Genomic DNA, 19,426 nt, shown 5'->3' with positions numbered 1-19,426 from the left:
CACTATAGATAAGTTTTTCTGAAATCAAACTATGGGAAAAAAAAACCCAAGCCCTATATATAAAATTCCAAAAGGGATTTCAAAAGTAATTTATCCATTGCATTCCTCAGGGATAGAATAAAGTTTATGATATTTTCAATAAAATATGATCTTATAGTAAGTGGCTCAGGGTTTGCAATCTTATTTGTGCACTTGCAACCATTGTAAATTCTTTGCAACTGGGATTTTGAGCCAAATCCTTAGCTGGCATTGCCTGTCACAGCTCCATGATTTATGCCAGCTCCTTATCTTCTTCTATTGGTCTGCTTAGACGCATATGAAAATTAACACTATTACAATTAATAACAATGGCTACAACATAAATATTTTCCCCAATCCTAAAACCATACAGGCACACACAGATTTCCCACTGAAACTGATCAATCCTGTGCTGAAACCCAAACTTTTGAATGTTTCTAGAAATAGAATTCCAGAAAAATAACAGGTCAAGAGTAATAATAGCAAGGTAAGTCTCAAACCTGTGAAAATCGTCTGTATAAGTAGCTGTCGCTATACATGCGCCTTTCTAGGGAAGAACTTGCAGAAACAATCCTAGTGAGGTCAGTTTTATGTGAGTAAATCTACATTTAATTTTTCCCCCCTTAGGTTTCTGAAACTGTTGATGCAACATATTTTGAATTACTTAACAGTGTCTTCCTATCTACCTCCTGAACAGAGAGTTTGATTTACTACAAAGAGACCACATTGGTGTGGTTCTTTGGTGTCGTTAGCAGAAGAAACTATAAAAGGAATCCCCAAGAGAAACTGTTTCCAGTCTCAGGAAATGCAGAAAAAAAAAGTGGTTACTCTTATGTATCTGTCTGAAAAAAAATGATTATTCATAGTGCACCTGTAAGAAGCAGCACACGCTTACTGCTCAGTTCTTTAAATGCAGAATCTCATTAATACAGGAATACTGAACATACACTGCACTAACAAAATATTAATGCCCCTAATTATTAACAGAGAAAAAATACACCTTGAATATTGTGTGCCACAGTTACATACTTGGATCTCTACAGAGCACTTAGATACTTACAAGTTCTACTCATATTTTTTAATCTAAAAAAATACTACACTCTCCTCATTTTGATTTTGAAATGACTGGGATACGTTCAAGTTAAAGCACATGCTAAAACTAATTTGTGGAGAAATCATAAAATTAGGGGGAGGGGAGAGCCAAAGTATATGTGGAATGGGCACTGAGGCATCCTAAAACACAGACCATAGCAAGAGGGAAAGGCACACTACAGTTTAATAAATGATTAATGAGGTGCTGACACATTAATGTAAGCACAGGGACAACCAGGCCTGCCAAATCTCAAACCTTTCCAAATTTTGTCAACAAAACACAGTTTTAATTTGGGACAAGCAAACATGGAAAATGATTTCGAGCTTTAGCTTTAGCCCTTCATGGATTTTGAATTTAAATCCTATATCAACACCAGGGGAGACAGAGGTATGAAAGAAACACATCGGTTTACAACTTTCTTCAATGAAGTTGGCACTATCAACTGCATTAACATATCACGGCTCTGTGAATTATTCTGCCTGCCATTAAATAGTTCAGTTTGTGAATACTTTGGAGCTTAGTTTAAAAAAAAAAAATATTCAGAGACCAGGAGCCTGGAGATCAAGCTATTTATCCACGTTTAGCACTCGGCCTGTTTATTAGTTATAGTACCTCACCTAATATATCAAAATTAAGCATTGCATGACTCCTCATTTTTAACCACAGCCCATTAAGCTTTGCTAACTGATTAAGACATAGCATGTTCCTTGTGCTTTCAATTTTCTCCCATGTATGGTGAGGGATCTGATATTTTTGCGATGTTCCCAACATCCAGTGGCAAAGGCAGAGAAAATCTGATTAAGATGATTTCCAGGTTTGAAGTGTGTCATTAGTGTTAAACCTGTAACTCCAGTGTTTGCTGCTCTTCTGAAAGCTACGCAGAAATGGATTGAGCAACATATTTATTTTCATCACCACTTGGTGATCTCTTCCTACAATGTTTTGACTTCTTTATTCTAGTAACTAAAAATCACTCTTGATTTAACAAGACACTTAAAAAGGTGCCTAACTTAAAGCATGTAAGTACAAATACATTCAGTAATTTTGCTCACGTGCTCAAGGACAGTCCAGGCGCTTAATTACCTTGTTAAATTGGGCCACAGCTCTCAGTGCTATTTTTCAGCCTTTTTTTTTTTTTTTGCCTTTCCCTTCTCTGGGGATGGAGCCTTGCATGTCCAAATTCCATTATCTGGGATGCATGAAGCATCATCTCTGTCTCTTATGCAAATTTGCAATAAGACACAAGTGGCTTCAATTCAAACATGAGTGGCAGCGTCCCATGGAGGCAAACTAGCAGCCTAGGCTGAGGAAGAGGTTGTGGTAACAGAATCAAACAGCATGGCAATTTCTAAGTGACTTTCAAGGTTTTCATAATAAATGAATGTTTGAGGTTTTATGCAGTGACTCAGTCTGAAAAGTTTCCTCTAAATTAAAACTTGACATGTGTCAGTTTGCAAGCAGTTGTGCTAAAACAAGAACAACAAGATAACTAGGGCACCTGGGTTTCATTAATTACAATAACACACAAAACTGTTTAGGTTGTATGAATGAGTTTTTAGTGCTGAAAAATAAAATCTGGGCAGAGTTCACCCATGTTACCGTCTACTTAGTATTATTATTATTACCACTAATTGGGGCACTACAGCCCATCCTGCCAAGACTGATGACTTAGTGTGATGAAGAATGCAAAACCAGACTGAGCATCTGCTCCATGGGGTTTCTGGAATAAAAAGGCAAGGCTGGACAAAGGTGACAATATGTGATATCACCAAATATTTTGCGCAGTTGGACTGATGAAACACAGAGATGAAATTATTTTCTCAAGGACAAGCAGGGAGTCTGTAGCACAGTTGAACACTCAACTCAACTGTCTTGAGTCCCTGCATAGTACTTGACTTCTCCTCTCTGACTGTCTCCTTCCGCTAATAGAGACACAACTAACACAGCCAGGACCAGAACTGCTCCAGCACACACTTTTGCTGGCAGTCGACACCGCTCCTGTTGTCACATGCCTGGACATCTCAGACATGCAGAGAAATGTATTTCCTTCCAGGTCCACAACGGCTTTTATGTTAGGCTTATCACACTACTACATTTGCAGGCAAAGTTCGGGATAAAACTTCCTAATCTATTTCTGTGTGTGAGTCTGAATGAAGTTTCACACACAAGTCGCCTGAATCAACACATACTCTGCCTCTTCCCTGTACTTTCTTAACCTCTCTTATATCATATGATAATCAGACAATTCCTTGCTGCAGGAAAAAAAACTAAAAACTATTAAGAAAGGAAATTTACCACAGGGCTGGTCCTTAGATAGTGCAAGACTCGTGTCCCTGGCCCTTCACTGTTTCTCCCACCAAAACCATAATCTGCGTTCTAATAACTCCTAGCAACTTTTGGGGACTGATGAATGAGAGACCATGGCCAAAAGATGGACAAATCTCTCAGCAGCTTAACAGTCCAGCACAGATAAGGGAATGAAGTAAAGGAAGGGAAAGTCTCAATTTTTTGTGTGTGAAACGAGTATGCTACTATTTAAAAAGTATCTGGAAATACCTTACTCTCGTGGATTTTAACCAGAACTTTGACATAACTATTAGAGACCTTGTAAGTCACTGGCAACATTTCAAAGGTAGCTGATAGCAAACCCTCCACTGACTTCACAGGGGCCCAGATTTCACTTGGTTCCTATACAATGTTGTCTCAAACATCTAGGTGCATCACATCATTGAGATATTATGTGTATGCTTGGTCCTTTTCACACTAAGAAATGATAAATGAAGCCTGGACTCTGCAGAGTCTGGCTTTTTTATTTTAAGAAGTCTATTGCTAAAAGACAAGTTCAAAAAGAAAAGAGAAAGGAAAAGAGAAAGGAAAAGAGAAAGGAAAAGAGAAAGGAAAAGAGAAAGGAAAAGAGAAAGGAAAAGAGAAAGGAAAAGAGAAAGGAAAAGAGAAAGGAAAAGAAAAGCAGCTATTGTAAAACAATAAGCCTGGGCACTTAACAGAATGCTGCAAGCTTCAATACCACCCTGTATTATAGTATGAGTGGTTCGCTTGGCTGAAAGTGATTAATTTCTTGAAAACGCTAAGGTCACACTAATTGACATGACCTGTGTAATTAAGCAGTCTCTGTTTACACACAGAAAGCTCAACTGCTGTGAAGCTGGGTTTGTATGACAGAATGTCTTTACAAGTCAAGAGATCAACAACCTTTCCTATGTCCTACCTACTCGCCGACACAGGCTCCTGATTGCTGTTCTGAGAGAACACGCAAAGGCATTACCATATGAAAATCAGCCTCGAGCCTGGATGAGCACAAACCCAGCAGAGTGTACATGTTGTGAAGCAAGCTCTGACAGGCCCCAGGGGTGACTGCTTGGCCTAAATCCCTGGGCTGGTGAGAGTCCTTTTTCCACTTTCTCTTTCAGTGATAATGCCCTCTCGAATCACAGGAGAAACGTGACGGAGGGAGGAGTGTGGGTGAGAAGCCAAGGGCTCTGCCACGCTAATGCTAGCTCTTTATACTGATTAATTTAATCCCTGTGGCCACTTCTCCTCACTTCTGCACTTATGTGCTCAGAGGGCAAATAACACCCTCTGCCTTCCAGCGTTGTTGCAATTAAGCAGTTCAACAAAAGACATATGTTTTACATATAAATAATATTGCCATTTACATAGCATTTAGCACTTTTATTTAAGTGCAACAATGCTGGAAAAGAAGCAAACAAGGTCCTGAGCTACTGCAGAAAGCAGCTGTCTTTTGGAGTTGTCTTCCTTCAGAGACCCATGTAGTCTATGGGACAAATCTCCTATTTCTTCCTCAGAACCCTGAGGCAAATCCCATCCCCACTGACAGAATCTATCATGTTTTCTCCCTGGGCCATATACACTCCTCCCATCAAAAGAGAAGGTCCTTTGGCTCTCTACCCTGTATTTTTATTGAGCACATACTCAGGTAGAGCATTATTGGCACAGTCAAAGGACCACGTCTTCAACAAAGGGGTTGGAGCAACTGTTCCTCAGCATTGTCATCACACCACTCTGCTGCCAGCACTGGGGAAGGCAAGTGCAGACCACCTTCCCAAGGGACAGTGCTGTACTTGATCCCAAAAGTAGTCGTGGACATAGGTGTAGCATAAAAAAATGTCCTTGGCCATCTGAAGCTGTGTTGATACTACAGTTCCCAAGCCCCATTGCTACATGCTGCATCAGCAGGGAAATACCAGCCCAAAACATCCCAAGAAAGATACGCCCAAGGGTAGTTTTTTTCCAAGTGCTGACTACAGGGATGGACCTTCACCCCATTGATGCATGTTTATGAGTCTTTAACACTGCTGAAGAATAACTGCTGAAGTGTAGTCACGAGCCTCATTTTATTAATTGCTCTTATACCCTCCTCTGCCCCTTCCAATGAACATGGTGCTCACTTAGTGTTTACATGAAGGCAAATAGTTCCCCAGGCAGAAGGGAATATCTCAGAGCAGGGTAGCCCCATAGCCTAAAACAACAGTGAGGTCATTTTGATTTTTCCTTTTCATGCTTTCACTTCCTGTGGAGATGACATTATCTTCAAGAGTTCTCTTGTCCAGAGCAAGAAAACCCAACTACTTCCTGCCAATTCTGCTGTGACAAGAAGTCCTCAAGCAATATTCTGTGACCTTATGTTTTTAGCATCTTCCAGTGAATTACTAGGTTAGTTTGGGTCAAAGTACTTCTGTCCCTAACAGCTGCTGATTTTTAAAGGAGGAAGCGTGTCCGACTGACCTGGAATCGACGCATGTCTCGAGGGTTTCCTGCATTTTTTAGGCAATTTTGGTTACATTTGAGGAAAAATTTCAAGAAGAACCTGTGGAGAAAGAGAAAAGGACATTAATGTCTTATAAACAGTGCGCAGTAGTACTATGTAACATCTATGCATTTGGTCCAACAAAGCTTTATTTACATTAGTATTCCCAACTTGGACAAATCATCCCACTGACCATCCAAAGAAGGAGCAGAGCTTGCGTGGGCCCCAATCCAGCAAAATTGGAGGTAAGCACCTCCTAAACATTTAAGCATTAAATTAACAGAACTGTTGTGTCAGAGCCATTAAAGTTTGCAGAGTCAGTCCCTTTATCACGCTAAATGGCCAGCCTCGCTGTGCCATCCATAGCAGCAAGGAAGTAAGAGACACATATTTCAGCACAGCAAAAAGAGGACAGAAAAATACCAGCCAAGAAAATTCCCTTATGTATAAATGGGGTTTTGTTTTACAAGTTTGCCGTCGTGTGCAAATTTTGATTTAATACAAAAATACCGAAAATGTTCCATACAGTTGAAATCTCCCTTCCACAATTAAACCCAGTTTGTGAATAAAATTAATGCTCAAATAGTGGTTAGTGGGAGACCAAAACCCTGAGAGGAGAAGGGGGGAAGTCTTGGTTAAAAGACTGACTTCATGGAAAAATGAAATATTTTCAATGCAGTCTATTTCCTGACCATACACAGTTCACTGAAGTAGCTATATGACCCTGACATATATCTCTAAGAAAAGACATTGCATTTTACAAAGCCAAAGAAAAAAGCAAACATTTCACTGAAAATATTTCCTTCAGTGTTATGCATCAGTGGACTGTAAACTCATAAAGACAACTCAATGAATAATAGTGGGTCTCAGATTCCAGGCTTCCTCCCTGAGAGCCAAAGTTTATCAATCTTTTGTCCAAAATAAACTACAGACTAAGGTCTACTAAAGCTCAGCCATGCAAAATTTAATCCTACAGCAAGTTTAAAACATAGCGCAACCAGACAGAGCAGTATTACACTTGCAATAACCATCAGTTGACTAAGCAGAAGCTAATCTGACCCGTTTCCATATACAAAAGTGGGGCGGGGAATTGTTCGATCCTGTTTTACTTTAAATCAGAAAGTTAACTTTTGCAATCATCCATCTTTTCACGCCCAAACTGAACGCTAAGTCAGCAGAATTTGCACTCACTGCCACCAAGAAAGGCAAAACTGCCGGGTAAACAGCTTCAGAAAATCCCTTTTTGATGAGCAGCATTCTTTGCCCTGCTCTAGCTGTGATGCCGCCCCTCAACAAGGCAAGTTTTGGTGCTTGTTCCTCCACGCCAAGAAAATCATACTAGGCAAACATCTGCAAGGACAAATTGAAACTACAAGGGACTGTTTTCATTAAAGAAGAGTAAGGTAACGAGGATTATAAAATGTGATGATTGGGATTACCAAGGACTGGATCTCCTGACCCAGGAAGTCCCTTCTAGACCTGTGCTCCTAAATAAGAGCAAGCAATCGACATAAAATAAACAGTCACCACACTTGAACAGGGGTTTGGAGACACTGTGTTTGTTTACAATAAAATAAAAAGCAGTGTAAGCCATTACGTTTTCTCATCAAGCAGGTTCTGATATTCAGTAACAGAAAGTTGGTGCTATTTGTTGTACATGTGTGTGTCTTTTTAAGCCTTTAATGGCCAGCTGTGACAGCCTGACTCAGATTGTGTAGAAGGAGCTGTCAGCACAAATCTTGGCATCTCGAATCCAGACAACTGCTTGCCACCAGGCGAGGGTTTGTACTCGTGCCAGAATGGATTTTGAGAGACAAGCAAATAGGGCATTAATTCCACCAAAGAAAAACGAAAAGCGGGGAGAGTTCAGGATCTTACACTTCAGATGATGGCTTTCCTGTCAACAGCTCGTCATTTAGCTCATGAGCTATGAAGGGCACGAACATCAGATCCCTCTTGCCCTAAGCTGGCCCTGTCATGCGAAATGCTGGCAGGATCCAGAGACCACCCCTCCATGCAAGATTGCTTGCTGAAATAAAAAGCCCAGCCATCTGTTGGGAGGCAAAGACATCCCTGTCAGCTGGTGCCTACAGCCTCAAACAGGCCCTTATGTGGCAAAACCTCTCAGAGCCACTCACTCTTTGGGGAGAAGCCGGCGCTGCCCTGGGTTTGCTGGTGGATTTTTGGTGGCTTCGCCAAGCACCGAGCCCAGTAGCTGCCCACCCAGTCTGCCGCAGCCCTGGAGCAACACCTCAGCGCCGAGGGGAGCTGGGACATGGAATAGTTAAAAATATCTGTGCTGAAAGGCAGTGTCAGCCATGCAAATATGGGAAGCATCTTCCCGGGCTGGCTTTGCACAGCACGCGTGAGCGCTGGGCAATGCGGGTTGGTGGGTTGACTCAAGGGCCCCAAAAGAGATGCAAAGCTCTTCGTGAAGCTCTCCAGAGAAACACTGGGCCTTCCCTTACCTTACAAAGTCTGAGCTCATGTCAGCTCAAAGGCTTGGAAAATCACTATGAAATACAGGAGTTGGCTATTGGGGTCTGCAAACTCTAACCCAAAGCTTCAAAGTCTAACTCCATTTGCACTGTGCTATCTCCCCCAAATTCTACAGAAGTTTCACCAAAATAAACTGTAGAAGAAATGCTCATCTATTTAAACCTACCAAAAAACCTCAGGCAAGCAAGCAAGCAAACAAAACTTCCTTTGAATTAAATCAACTCCAGAAAAAAATTAACTTAAAAAAATAACAGTATTTTCAGACGAACTTTCAAGACCCCAAGCTTACACAGCCAAGTTCGCTCACTGCATTTTAAGTAAAAAGTCGCCAGTTTACAGAACACATTCTGCCAAGTGCCGTATTTTTATTCCACTGAAAGACAAAACAAACTATAGGCTGCACTTTGTTTTGGAACACACCAGAGCTGGAGTCCCCCTGGCTACGCGAAAGCATCCCACGCTCATCTAGGCAAGAGCCGAGCGGCTCCCGAGCTGGCATGGCACGCGCCGGCTGACGGTCTCCCCCCGCTTTGGCAGAAAGGCGGATGCGAACAGATTAAGACAAGGGTAGAGTGGAGCAGTTCGATTCACGAGGTTCAGCCCGGTCTCTCGGTTCCTGCTTTAAACCGCTTGTTCAGGTGCCTTCTTCACCTCGAGTTTGGTCCTGCCAGCCTTGCTTATTAGCAACACTTCACTCTGCAAATATTTCAGATTTAGATTGACAGGACTGGTCCAGGAGAAGTGCCAACAGAGCTGAGCTCTTTGTAAGCATAAACCTCCATCCCTGTTTGTTTGCATCTAACTTCTTCACAGTGGGTTATTTTTTTTCAGTTCTAACTTTCTCTGCATTTGGCAGGGCTGTATAGCATTAATACTAACCACAGAGGATATATAGCATTAATACTAACCACTAGGGTCTGAAATTCATTCCCAAGATGAAAAAAATGTGCAAAACACAGGAGCGTCAATAAAATCTTCAACTTTAACTCTCTCTCCAAACTTATGTGATTGCTGAACACCAGCTCTTCTGCCACACAAGACTCAGCCATCAATTATACTTATTGCTACCATTGAAGGTTTATTTTTTTGCATGAATCAAACAAAACATATTTTCTGACTCCCTTCCTGACTACTAACATCCCTGGTGTGAAGAGCATTTGTGCATATGGAGCAGAGAAACACAAGCCAGCTCCATGTGAGCCAGCTGAGGTCCAGAAACATGTAAATTTTTACAAAGCACTTGGATTTACTGACTTACATTGCTCTTAAATCAAAGGACTCTGTGCTTCACCCCTTATGCCACAGAGACATGGTTGGAGGGTATGGGAGTGCAGTTTTGGAGAAAACCAGTTAATTTTAGATTACATTTAGGTGTGCTAAGATGCAGCTCAGTGCAGGCTGCAAAAACTACTCAAGGAGTGAAGTTGCTGAGCAGTTAATCCATGCCATGGCACTGTACTACTACAAATCTCTAAGTAACTGCAAGGACGAATGTAGAAATACAACCTTCAGTTAAATACAAACCTCCAGTCTGAATTAGGCCCCAAATTAACATGAACTACTCTCTGCCAGACAGAAGCTCTAACAAACGGGTTACTGGCTCTTCTGGGAGTGTTCTCCCCTTTTCTCACAACGGGATAGAAGATTCCTTTTTGGAGATTAAGATTTTTTTTCTAACAAAACTGCTGCATTCCCCAAAAGATTTTGGTGTCAGCAGGACTGTGCTCTCACCATTACCCTCTACTCTCTGCTAGTGAGGGACTCTTACCTCAGCCCCGTCTGAGGTCCTTGGTTGCCCCTGCTGCCATCCCACGCTGTTACTTCTAACTCCTGTCACCGGCTTCCTCCTCGCTCCTGCTCCTTCCATCCTCTGATTCCCCTCATTCACGTGAAGGATCCAGCGAGCGTGCTACCAGCTGGAGGTCACTCCACTTGTATGAAATACTCCCTGCCATTCATCGCTGGCCACCTCGTCCATCACACTGCAAACCCTTTGGGTTTGTGCAATACCCTCCCCAGCAGCATCCCGCTCTTTGTCACTGCTAACTACCACAGTGATTTAAATTAAATAAATACACAGTAGAAATGGAAATACTAGCAATAAAGATGTAAAAGGATTTTGCTCTCCTACTTTTCTTGCCACTACAAATTAATACCCATATTTATTAAAAATAAATGAAGAGTTAAATTAAAGAAAGCAAGCTCTGACATGTTCTAGGTTGGCTCTTCTGTCACTCTTTTGAAGGAAATTTAAAGGAACTCAAACACGAAGGCTTAGCAGTAGGATTTTCTTGCCATTGCCACAATAAATATGTCTGTGGAAGGAGAAAAAAATAGTTGGAAAGAAGACCTGCTGCATTCCTGATGCTGAAGAAAAGCTTGTTTGTTCCCGATACATTGGAGAAGTTGTTCAAGAACAGTTCATCCATGTGAAAATACGACAGCTGTCATGCTGCCAAGGTCAGCCAGACCAGTGGCTATCCAGAAAGTGAGTGCCGGTTATACAACTTAAACCTGGCTAGGGCAAACAAAACTAACAAAATGCACCTTTTCTGAGGTATAAACACGTTTGATAGAAGAGAGTAACTTTAGACTCCTGGACGAAACACAGCAGTAAGTATATGTGGGTTTGCAAAATTAGTAAAACCAAAATACATGGGCCAGTGCAATAATTAGCAACTGTCCAACAGATAAAAGGATTGCATGCCCATTCTGCATGACATACCAATTCAGCAGAGTACTAAATATGTGCATAAATTTAAATACACAAGCAGTACTGATGGAGACAAAGGTACTACTCACATACTTCAGTATCTCGCAGAACCAGCTCTGCTGTCAGCCTATCTCCTTTCATTGGTTGTCCTCCCAGCAAAAGAGGATGCTGGGGATGTGACACTACAAATACAGTTGTCTCAAACAATATTTGATGGGTATTTTATTTCTGGTGAAAACTTGGCATATCAAGAAGTACTGAAGCCAATAAAGGGGTGAGTCCACAGGTCACCGAGAGGCAGACAGTGCATGCACTTCAGCCGTCGCATCTGCTTCTTCAGGGTTTTCTATGCACTTTTCACACACTTCTCTCTTTCTCAATCAGTAACTTCTACTGCACCTCCTGGTAACTAGATCTAGTTAGTAATTTGCCACTAAAATAAAAATATAGAGAAAATGCATTGTTTAATGTGATTTTATTTGGAAAAGTAAATAATCAAAATGTAGAAATGTCCCTTTGGAAGTTTCAGAAGGACAACGCTAATTTTTTTCCCTTTCAAGTTAACTCTTCTAATCAAAACTCCTATTTTACAATGGAAAACTGCCAACTTTTTAAAAATTAAGCTAAAATAAAGCATTCATTTTTTCTTGAACAATAATTTCTTTAATTTTCCAACATTTTTAAACTTTACTTGAAGGGAACACTTTTTTATTCTGCTTTGCCGGAGAAAAGTTCTCAAAATAATAGAACTTCCTACACTATAGAAAATCTGAGCTTAGCCTAGCTCTACTAATTACTGCAGAAAAAGGAGGGGAAAAAATTCCTTAGCATTTAAGGTATGAAGATTCCCATTTACTAACACGTCTACGGTTGCAATGTTTTATTTTTGGTTTTGGTGTTTTTTTCCCCTCGCAGACCTTTTCACATACAACTAACTGGTCATTGTCAGGTACCCTATTCACAAAAGAAAAATTGAGACTTACACTGATACTTACAAACATGAGGCTGTACATGGAAATCAAATATAGGCATGGGGAAAACCTCCTATTACCCACATGTTCACAGCTGGATTTTACTTGGCTCTTTAGTCAATAAACAGCAGTAGCTACCTTTTGTGGCATTTTTACAACAGGAAATTTACTCTGCAGAAGAGAAATTAAACACTAGATACAGCCATCTAACTCTCTCCTAAACAGAACTTTCTTGAGCTGTCAAACATCCTAATTAAGAAAAAAAAAACCCAACAAATCTGCTCTCCCTGGATTCAGTGTTCTCACTGGTTTAGAACGGAACCAGAATCAGACCTGTATTTTGCATTTATGGGATGCTAAACAATTCACTGGGTTAAAAACAAAACAAAACAAAACAAACAAAAAAGCCAAAACCAAAAGCCTGGAAAATTATTTATTTTACTAGAAAATATATATCTTCCTCCTGAACTGCAGAAAAGGTCCAAGAAAGGCAACGTGACACGGAGAATAAGCCTCAAGCAGTCAGAGTCTATTGACTGAGATTCTTCAGGCAATGCCATAATAATAGAAACAGAATAGTCTACATTATTTTTGTGAACTCGCTCTGACTCCTGGAGCTAGTATTGCCAGGGTTTGCTGTTATCAATACAGTAAATATTCAGCTCAGCACAGCAAATAGCTGAGGAGGCACCCACTTAATCACCAAATCCGAAGGTAGGACTGCCCAAAACAGCCTTAAATTACTCATTGCTCGCTTCAGCAAGTGTTCCCAGTCACTTTTCCTCAGGTCTGTGTGTTCTGCACAGTGAAGCACAGCATATCAATTTTTCATCTTGTATCTTCTGGACTTCTCTAGCTCTCTGATACTGAGTTACAATGCATCAGAGAAATTTAGAGTCGTTTGGGAAAGTGTGTTTGGCATTTTCTCCCATGAGTGACTTAAAATCACAGAGAGACTGTTTGGTTTCTTCTTCCAGACTTTTAATAAGAAAAGAAAGAGATAACACCACCAAAAAACATCACAAAACAGAATTAAAAATAGTCCAGAGGCAAGTTTGAGTGCTTAGTTTTCTGTAATTTAATTTTGCCCCCAGGTCTGACTTTTTAATTTTTTTTTTCCTTAAAGTAGTGAAAATCTGAATTTTCTTATATCTCCTTACTTGTGCCCAGCTCCATTATCTAAAATTTTTATTAAATTTGAACTGCAGCTACCTTCCTATCACAAAAAAAAGTTGGAAGGAATTTATGCCATCTGTGTACAGAGTATACACAGTGTATTTGGTTTATGACAGCTAGATGCAAGATAACTGAACGTACACACATCCTTTACATTATATTGACACAAACAGCATTGTGAGATAAGCAGAGGAGTGCACGCGTGCCCATGCCCCACACACAGCTCCAGTCGTTAGCTTACACAGCACAGAAGCCTCCCAGCTCTGCCTTTCTTTGCATGCTTCAAATCACAGACTATTCTTTACAAGCTGATGGGCCAGTGCTTTAGCTGAAATTGTGACAGATTTTCCAGCATTAGAGTGTTTTATTATCAAGTGAGTACAGTCACATAACCAACAGAATTTATCCTTATTTATTTAGTAAAAACCCCAATATTCAATCAATTTGTTTCAGTTTCACTACTTTTCCCTTCACTCTTTCCCCATTTCACTCCTGTTTCACCCCTCAAATACTAGGATATAAAAGTGGGTTAACTATTTTTAATTTTTACTGAAGATGCTAGACTTCAGTCACTGGAAAAAAATATAAACCAGCTCTGCGGTCTGTCACAGTTCACACAATGCCATTGAATTAGCAGCCCTCCCAGAGTCATAGTTTTGCTAAAAGAACCTCTGTTCAGTGTAAGTGATGACACATAACAGCATTACTGTTGTTGTAATATGATATCAGTATTCCGTTGCCTGCTACCTCAAGGTAAACTACTGTAACTTTAGCATGGTTACCAAAAAGCATCAGCAGTATCAAACTCATAGTATGTCGGAGAGCAGTGTTAATCCAGCCATCTGAAGCTGTTTTTCTTCACAGTAGGCATGGGACCCTAAAACTTGTCACCTTGAGCTGAGGGTGCTGATGACATATTTCTTTCATCAGCTTACGGAGAACATTATAAAGATTCACATGGTAAATATTTCATGTGTGGGAAACACATTTCCCACCTTTCCCTGGGTCAGGCACATGTAAATCACCTGCATGTAAAATTGTGTGCAATCTGCCTGCACATACAATAATTAATGATTCCTCAAATAACCTGACACCAATAATATCCTTAAATAACATTGATGCACCAGTGCTATCATCTGAATCTGCGAAACCCAGAGGGTCAGGCTACTTAAAGGAGATGTGTGCACGGTATACCTTCTGGCCAGAGTCTGAGCTTCTAAAGTGCTGAGAAAAGTTTCTGCACAAACAGAGGCGGAGTGCTCCTCAAAACCCATCTGAACAGACCTATCCTTGAATGGTTACACTAGGTGTAGACATTATGTTACAACAGTGTTCCCTCCCGAGATCTGGCTCAGAACCTGCTCCCTTTTGTTCTCAAGACTTCTTTTATTATTTTTTTTTTTTTAAGTGGAACACAGTTAATGTTAAAAAAAGCCAAGAGGTCTGCTTAGACTGACATGGAAATGACTTTTGACCAGATTTATGTGCAGGACTGATGGCCTGAAGAGAGAGAAACGACAAAGAAAGATGCTGTTAGATCTCTTATTTACAATAACCCATAGCGTATGCCCATAATGAATCAGAAGCACGTAAGAAATGAAGAAAGTGATTATTGAGTTCATTCAATTCTCAAAATCATTAAAAATACACAATCCAAGGAGTTTCCAGCCCCAGAGAAATGTAACAGAAACAGCACACGTGCTGAAGCGTGCCCACGAGATGCTGACCCTGTGCAAACTCAGGGGCTCTCGGCTGCAGCTGCTCCACTGCCTCAGGATCATCGCCAGCAAGACAGACATTGCAAGACCGTGGGATTTACTGCTGGGATGACACCCCAGTCTCAGCTTTTGCATCACTAAATCCTCAGCAGAACTGCAACAGTGACGGACAACTTAGAAACACGACTGTAAATCTCCTGTTCACACAGTCCTGCTATGAAGATGAGTGGAACTTACCTCACCCGACCCATCTGAGTAATTACAGAGAAATATTTGGAAAGTGTCAATATGGTGACAGATTGATTGCGTCCCCTCCTAAGACAACTTATGTTTCAAAAAGCAAATGAAGTGTTTGCTTCAAGTAAAGTAGCAGCAGTGAAGGACCTTATGTGGGGGAGAAAGAAAACAATAACTTAAAGTTATTAAGTTATTAAAAGCTAACTTAATAAATTAAAAACAAAACTAAACCGGGAACCTGCTCAGAGTCAGTGACAAAGGACAATCTGACAGAGATTCTGCTGGGAGATGTGATTTTACTTTTTGAAATAACCTTTTTTTGGTTCTCTTGGAAAAAAAAAAAACCCAAAACCCAACATTAAAAGGAGTCTTTTAAAGAAACTAGTAAGGGTGAGTCTAGAATTAGCTGCCCGGAACAAAAAAAATATATGCAAATGTATATTTGTATTTATGCAAGAAAATATCAAACACGAAAATGCTGTGGAAGAAAGTCAAGCACTGCTTTCAGCTCCTGCCCACAAGCTGGACATTCCATCCAGGGGTTCCCATTGTTTCATGATATTTAAGGGAATAAAGCCCTTGCTTCCTTTGCAGCAGGGAGCTCTGGCAATGAGGACGGGATCCGGAGTATAGTTGCTATTTTGAGTGCTGGAAGGAAGCACAGAGCTGTTTTGTGGAAAGGCGGAGGCACTTTGTTTGAGCTGTGCATGCGGTGGTTCAACAAGAAAAGATATTCCAGGGGTGTTTGAAGGGGATCCTGAACTGGCTGTAGGTATAAAATGGTGCAGAATTTTTTGTGTGCGTATGGGTAAGCAACCCAGACACTGTAAAATTCATTGTAAGTCACCACAGAAGGGGAAGACTGAAAGAGATAGGGGAAAAGAGAGTTTTTTGATGTGATGGTGAAGAGGATCACGCTATATGCAATGCTGGAGATGTCATCAATAAATATTGCATGTATGCGCTACCTTTAACGTGACATTGAAAGAGCTTAATTAATCTTAGAATAATGACCTGTGCAGCAGACATGTAGAATCAAATCATATCTGCTTATATCACAAGTTTTGGATTAAGTACTTAGAGCTTTTCTTAAAGCAATGGGCCTTGAATATGTAAGAAAAATACTTCTGCTGATGCTCTCTTCTGTGTCAGAGAGATGTGGAAAGGGCATTATAGCCTGTAACTACGAAGTTATCTTTTGCACCCATCCGGAAAGGTGATGCAGCTAACGAATATTTTCTTCTGCCCTCGAAGCCAACCATCCAGTGAGGGTACCCAAGCTGAAGGACAAAACCAAATGTCCCAAAACTGGAGTAGAATTCAGATCAGGATGTTGGTGACAAGTTATAAGTGGAGCGAGGTAAGGACATGAGTTGGCTGTAATAAAATATATTATGCTCATGCCACTGTGTACTTCGTTGGTTGGAATCATGAGAAAAAGCATATTTAGCACAGAGTTCAATGGACCAAAGACATTGTAAGGACAGAGGCACAGCATTAGATACCCTACATAAGGGAGCAGGGAACAATGTGCATTATTATCTTTGAAAAGAAGGTGACCTCTGTTAGCAGCTACAGACATCTTCCATGGGTGTTAAAACGTAGTCAAGAGTTGGGATCTCTCCTGTATTTCTGGATGTCTGGCTGTGTCACTGAAATGCCTTTGTGTGAAAGCAGGGATGATACCTGTGATCAATAGGATTCATATGCACAAAACACAGAGCAGGAGGGTTTACAAAGTCCTATGTAAGTACTGCATAATTATTCTTTTTCTGTATCACTATAGAGGAGTGAGGACAGCATGAGCGATGGAAAAAAGGTTTACAATGAGCAGTTAAGTAACCTTGCCAGATGGTCAGGGCAGAAAGGTTCAAGTTCTTGTTCATCTACATCATACCAATGAAAGTCACAATTAATTCAAGACTAGGAAGTGTTTGCAACTTAACAACCTTTTACTCTTTAACTCTGTTTTATGTTCTACTGTTCTTCTTTTGAGCGTAAGTGTGCCGGCAACTGGCAATGAGTAAAGAGGATCAGCAAAAACTTAGAGCTGCCCCCCTCTAGCACCTCCCTGGAAAAATAATAATTCCTTGTTAATGTAAACATAACTAACAAATCTCACCCAAAATCTTTCTAACTAGACAGTAGCTTAAAATCATCAAGAACTCTACTTGAGTACTGAATATCAATCATTCTTTCTTCACTCAATTCTGTAGCTCTGACAAAGTTCCACTAAAGACCTAATTGCATAATAATTAACTTAAATGTTGAAACATCTTATCCTTTCTATAATACATACATATCACTAATGAAAAGGCTGAAATCCTTTAAGATGACTGGCTAAACAACGTGAATCTAGATGACAAGATCAAGGTCTGATCTCAGAGATATTAATGTAAACCTAGAGAAAACAGGAATTTTCATCTTCTCTAGTGAGTTGAGGCTCCAGGCCCAGAGTTAACTAACACAGGAAATAAAAACACAGCCATATGCCCAAAGGCTTGATGAACCTCATTTGCTGAGCATACAATATCAAGTTTTAAATCCCTGCTTAGTCTCCAAATAAAAATGAAGAGGGAGTTTGAAGAAATATTGTGCAGTGCCAATGACAAACTTATCAGCAGACACGTGTTAGACAACATGCTAAAATACCCTCACATCAACTTGTCAACAATAACCACCAACTAACAGACAACCCTGACAAAATAATACTCAGGGCTTGATTCCGAATGAAGAGGAAAATACAGTTAAATATACATTATCTAAACAAGTTGTATGTGACTTTGGTGTCTATTAAATGAAATAACATTACTCCAAGTTTGGAAGTATGAATCATTCTGATTACAACTGAATGACCAAGTTTCTACCCTCAAATTTTTCTTCCACTGTGTAGAATAACTGTGACAAGTGCAAAATGATTGCACTGTTCCTGCCCCTGCAATGAAGCTTGTCTGCCATCCTGGAGCTGCAGCATTACCTATCTACAGCCAGATTTAGCCTTGGCACCTTCTGAGTCCTCCACCAACTTTTTGCACAGAGTAAGTTCATGGATATAAAGAGGCAGGTTTGGCTCACTGTATTTAGGAGAGCATGAAGATCCCTTCATCTAAAAGATTCCTGATGCTCAGTACAAGCAGCTAGCTGGAACTAGCAAGGACACTGAGGAGAAAACTTTCATCCTTGCAGTAAGTGTCTTGGGACTTGTTATGACTACAGGTGGTCAGACACTTGACTTTGTGTCTCTCCTGAAAGACAGCACCTCCAGCAACGCAGTACTCCCTAGTGTGACACCTCTTCAGCAGCATCTAAAAGGGAAGCGTACCCCCTACTGAGTCCCCAAACACTGCTTCCCACAGTAGCGACGCTTTTCCTTAGAGGACTCTTCTTTTAAAATAAAAATTGTCAGTCTAGTGATGCAGTGCCAATAACTCCATGTGCTTTTGCTTTTGTATATTCTGAAGGTTGCTTTTAAAAAAATGGTTTTCATTACATAACGGGTTACAGCCAAGTGACGTGTCACAAGTTTTGAACCGATATAATTTTTTTGCAACTGGACATGGTCGTCTTGGTCTCCATCCAGTCATTTAGAAGGCACATTCTAGTGTTCACCTACATGTCCCTTTTAAAGCAAGACACAAACACAGTCTGCATTCCTTAGTAATAGTTTTAGGTTATTTTTTAAATTCCGTTTCTAAAGATCACAAAATAATGAAACAAAAATTTGATTTTTTTTTCTATAATCAGAAGAATCTTTGTATCATATTGTAGGTAATAATGCATTTGAGATACAGAAACCAAGCATGAAAGTGGAGCTGGCAGAACACCCACAGAAATGTTTTGCATTCATCCCATAGAGAATCATGCTTTCAAGATGTCCAGGCAGAAAGTTTTCTGGAATTTTAAATATGTTAATAGTTCAAAGCACTGATGACTCCAAGCCAAAACCCCAAATTGGAAAGTTCCTGAGCTCTGGGCAACATTCAGTCTGCAGTTGTAAAAGAGTGAAACAGAAATTCAGATGGAAACACGCACACCTTTTGTGAAGTTCTAATCTGAGGCTGGCACCTGACCAGAAATAACCACTTCAGACCCCATCTTGGAGACCTGACCTCAGGACCAAGAAGCCTCTAGAATAAAATGGAAATGTCTTCCTGAAATGTGAGAGAGGCTGGTTTCTCTCTTGTTGCACTGTCTTTTTCCAAACTATCTCCACCC

General features: G+C 40.5%; 1 protein-coding gene across 13 annotated transcripts in view; it reads right to left on the bottom strand.

Moving 5' to 3' along the window:
• The window catches only part of EBF1 (EBF transcription factor 1), a 280,920-nt gene that overhangs the window by 97,516 nt on the left and 163,978 nt on the right, over nt 1-19,426 (bottom strand). For all 13 annotated transcript variants that reach the window (XM_050905145.1, XM_050905146.1, XM_050905151.1 and 10 more), the window contains one exon: nt 5,876-5,957. In XM_050905145.1, coding sequence (XP_050761102.1) covers nt 5,876-5,957 — 82 coding nt within the window. The remainder of the gene's footprint in view (nt 1-5,875; nt 5,958-19,426) is intronic.

Source organism: Gymnogyps californianus, chromosome 14, assembly GCF_018139145.2.
Source record: "Gymnogyps californianus isolate 813 chromosome 14, ASM1813914v2, whole genome shotgun sequence".
NCBI classification, from domain to species: domain Eukaryota; kingdom Metazoa; phylum Chordata; class Aves; order Accipitriformes; family Cathartidae; genus Gymnogyps; species Gymnogyps californianus.
The sequence above is the reverse complement of the archived record's forward strand: the minus strand, read 5'-3'. Positions and strand labels throughout refer to the sequence as shown.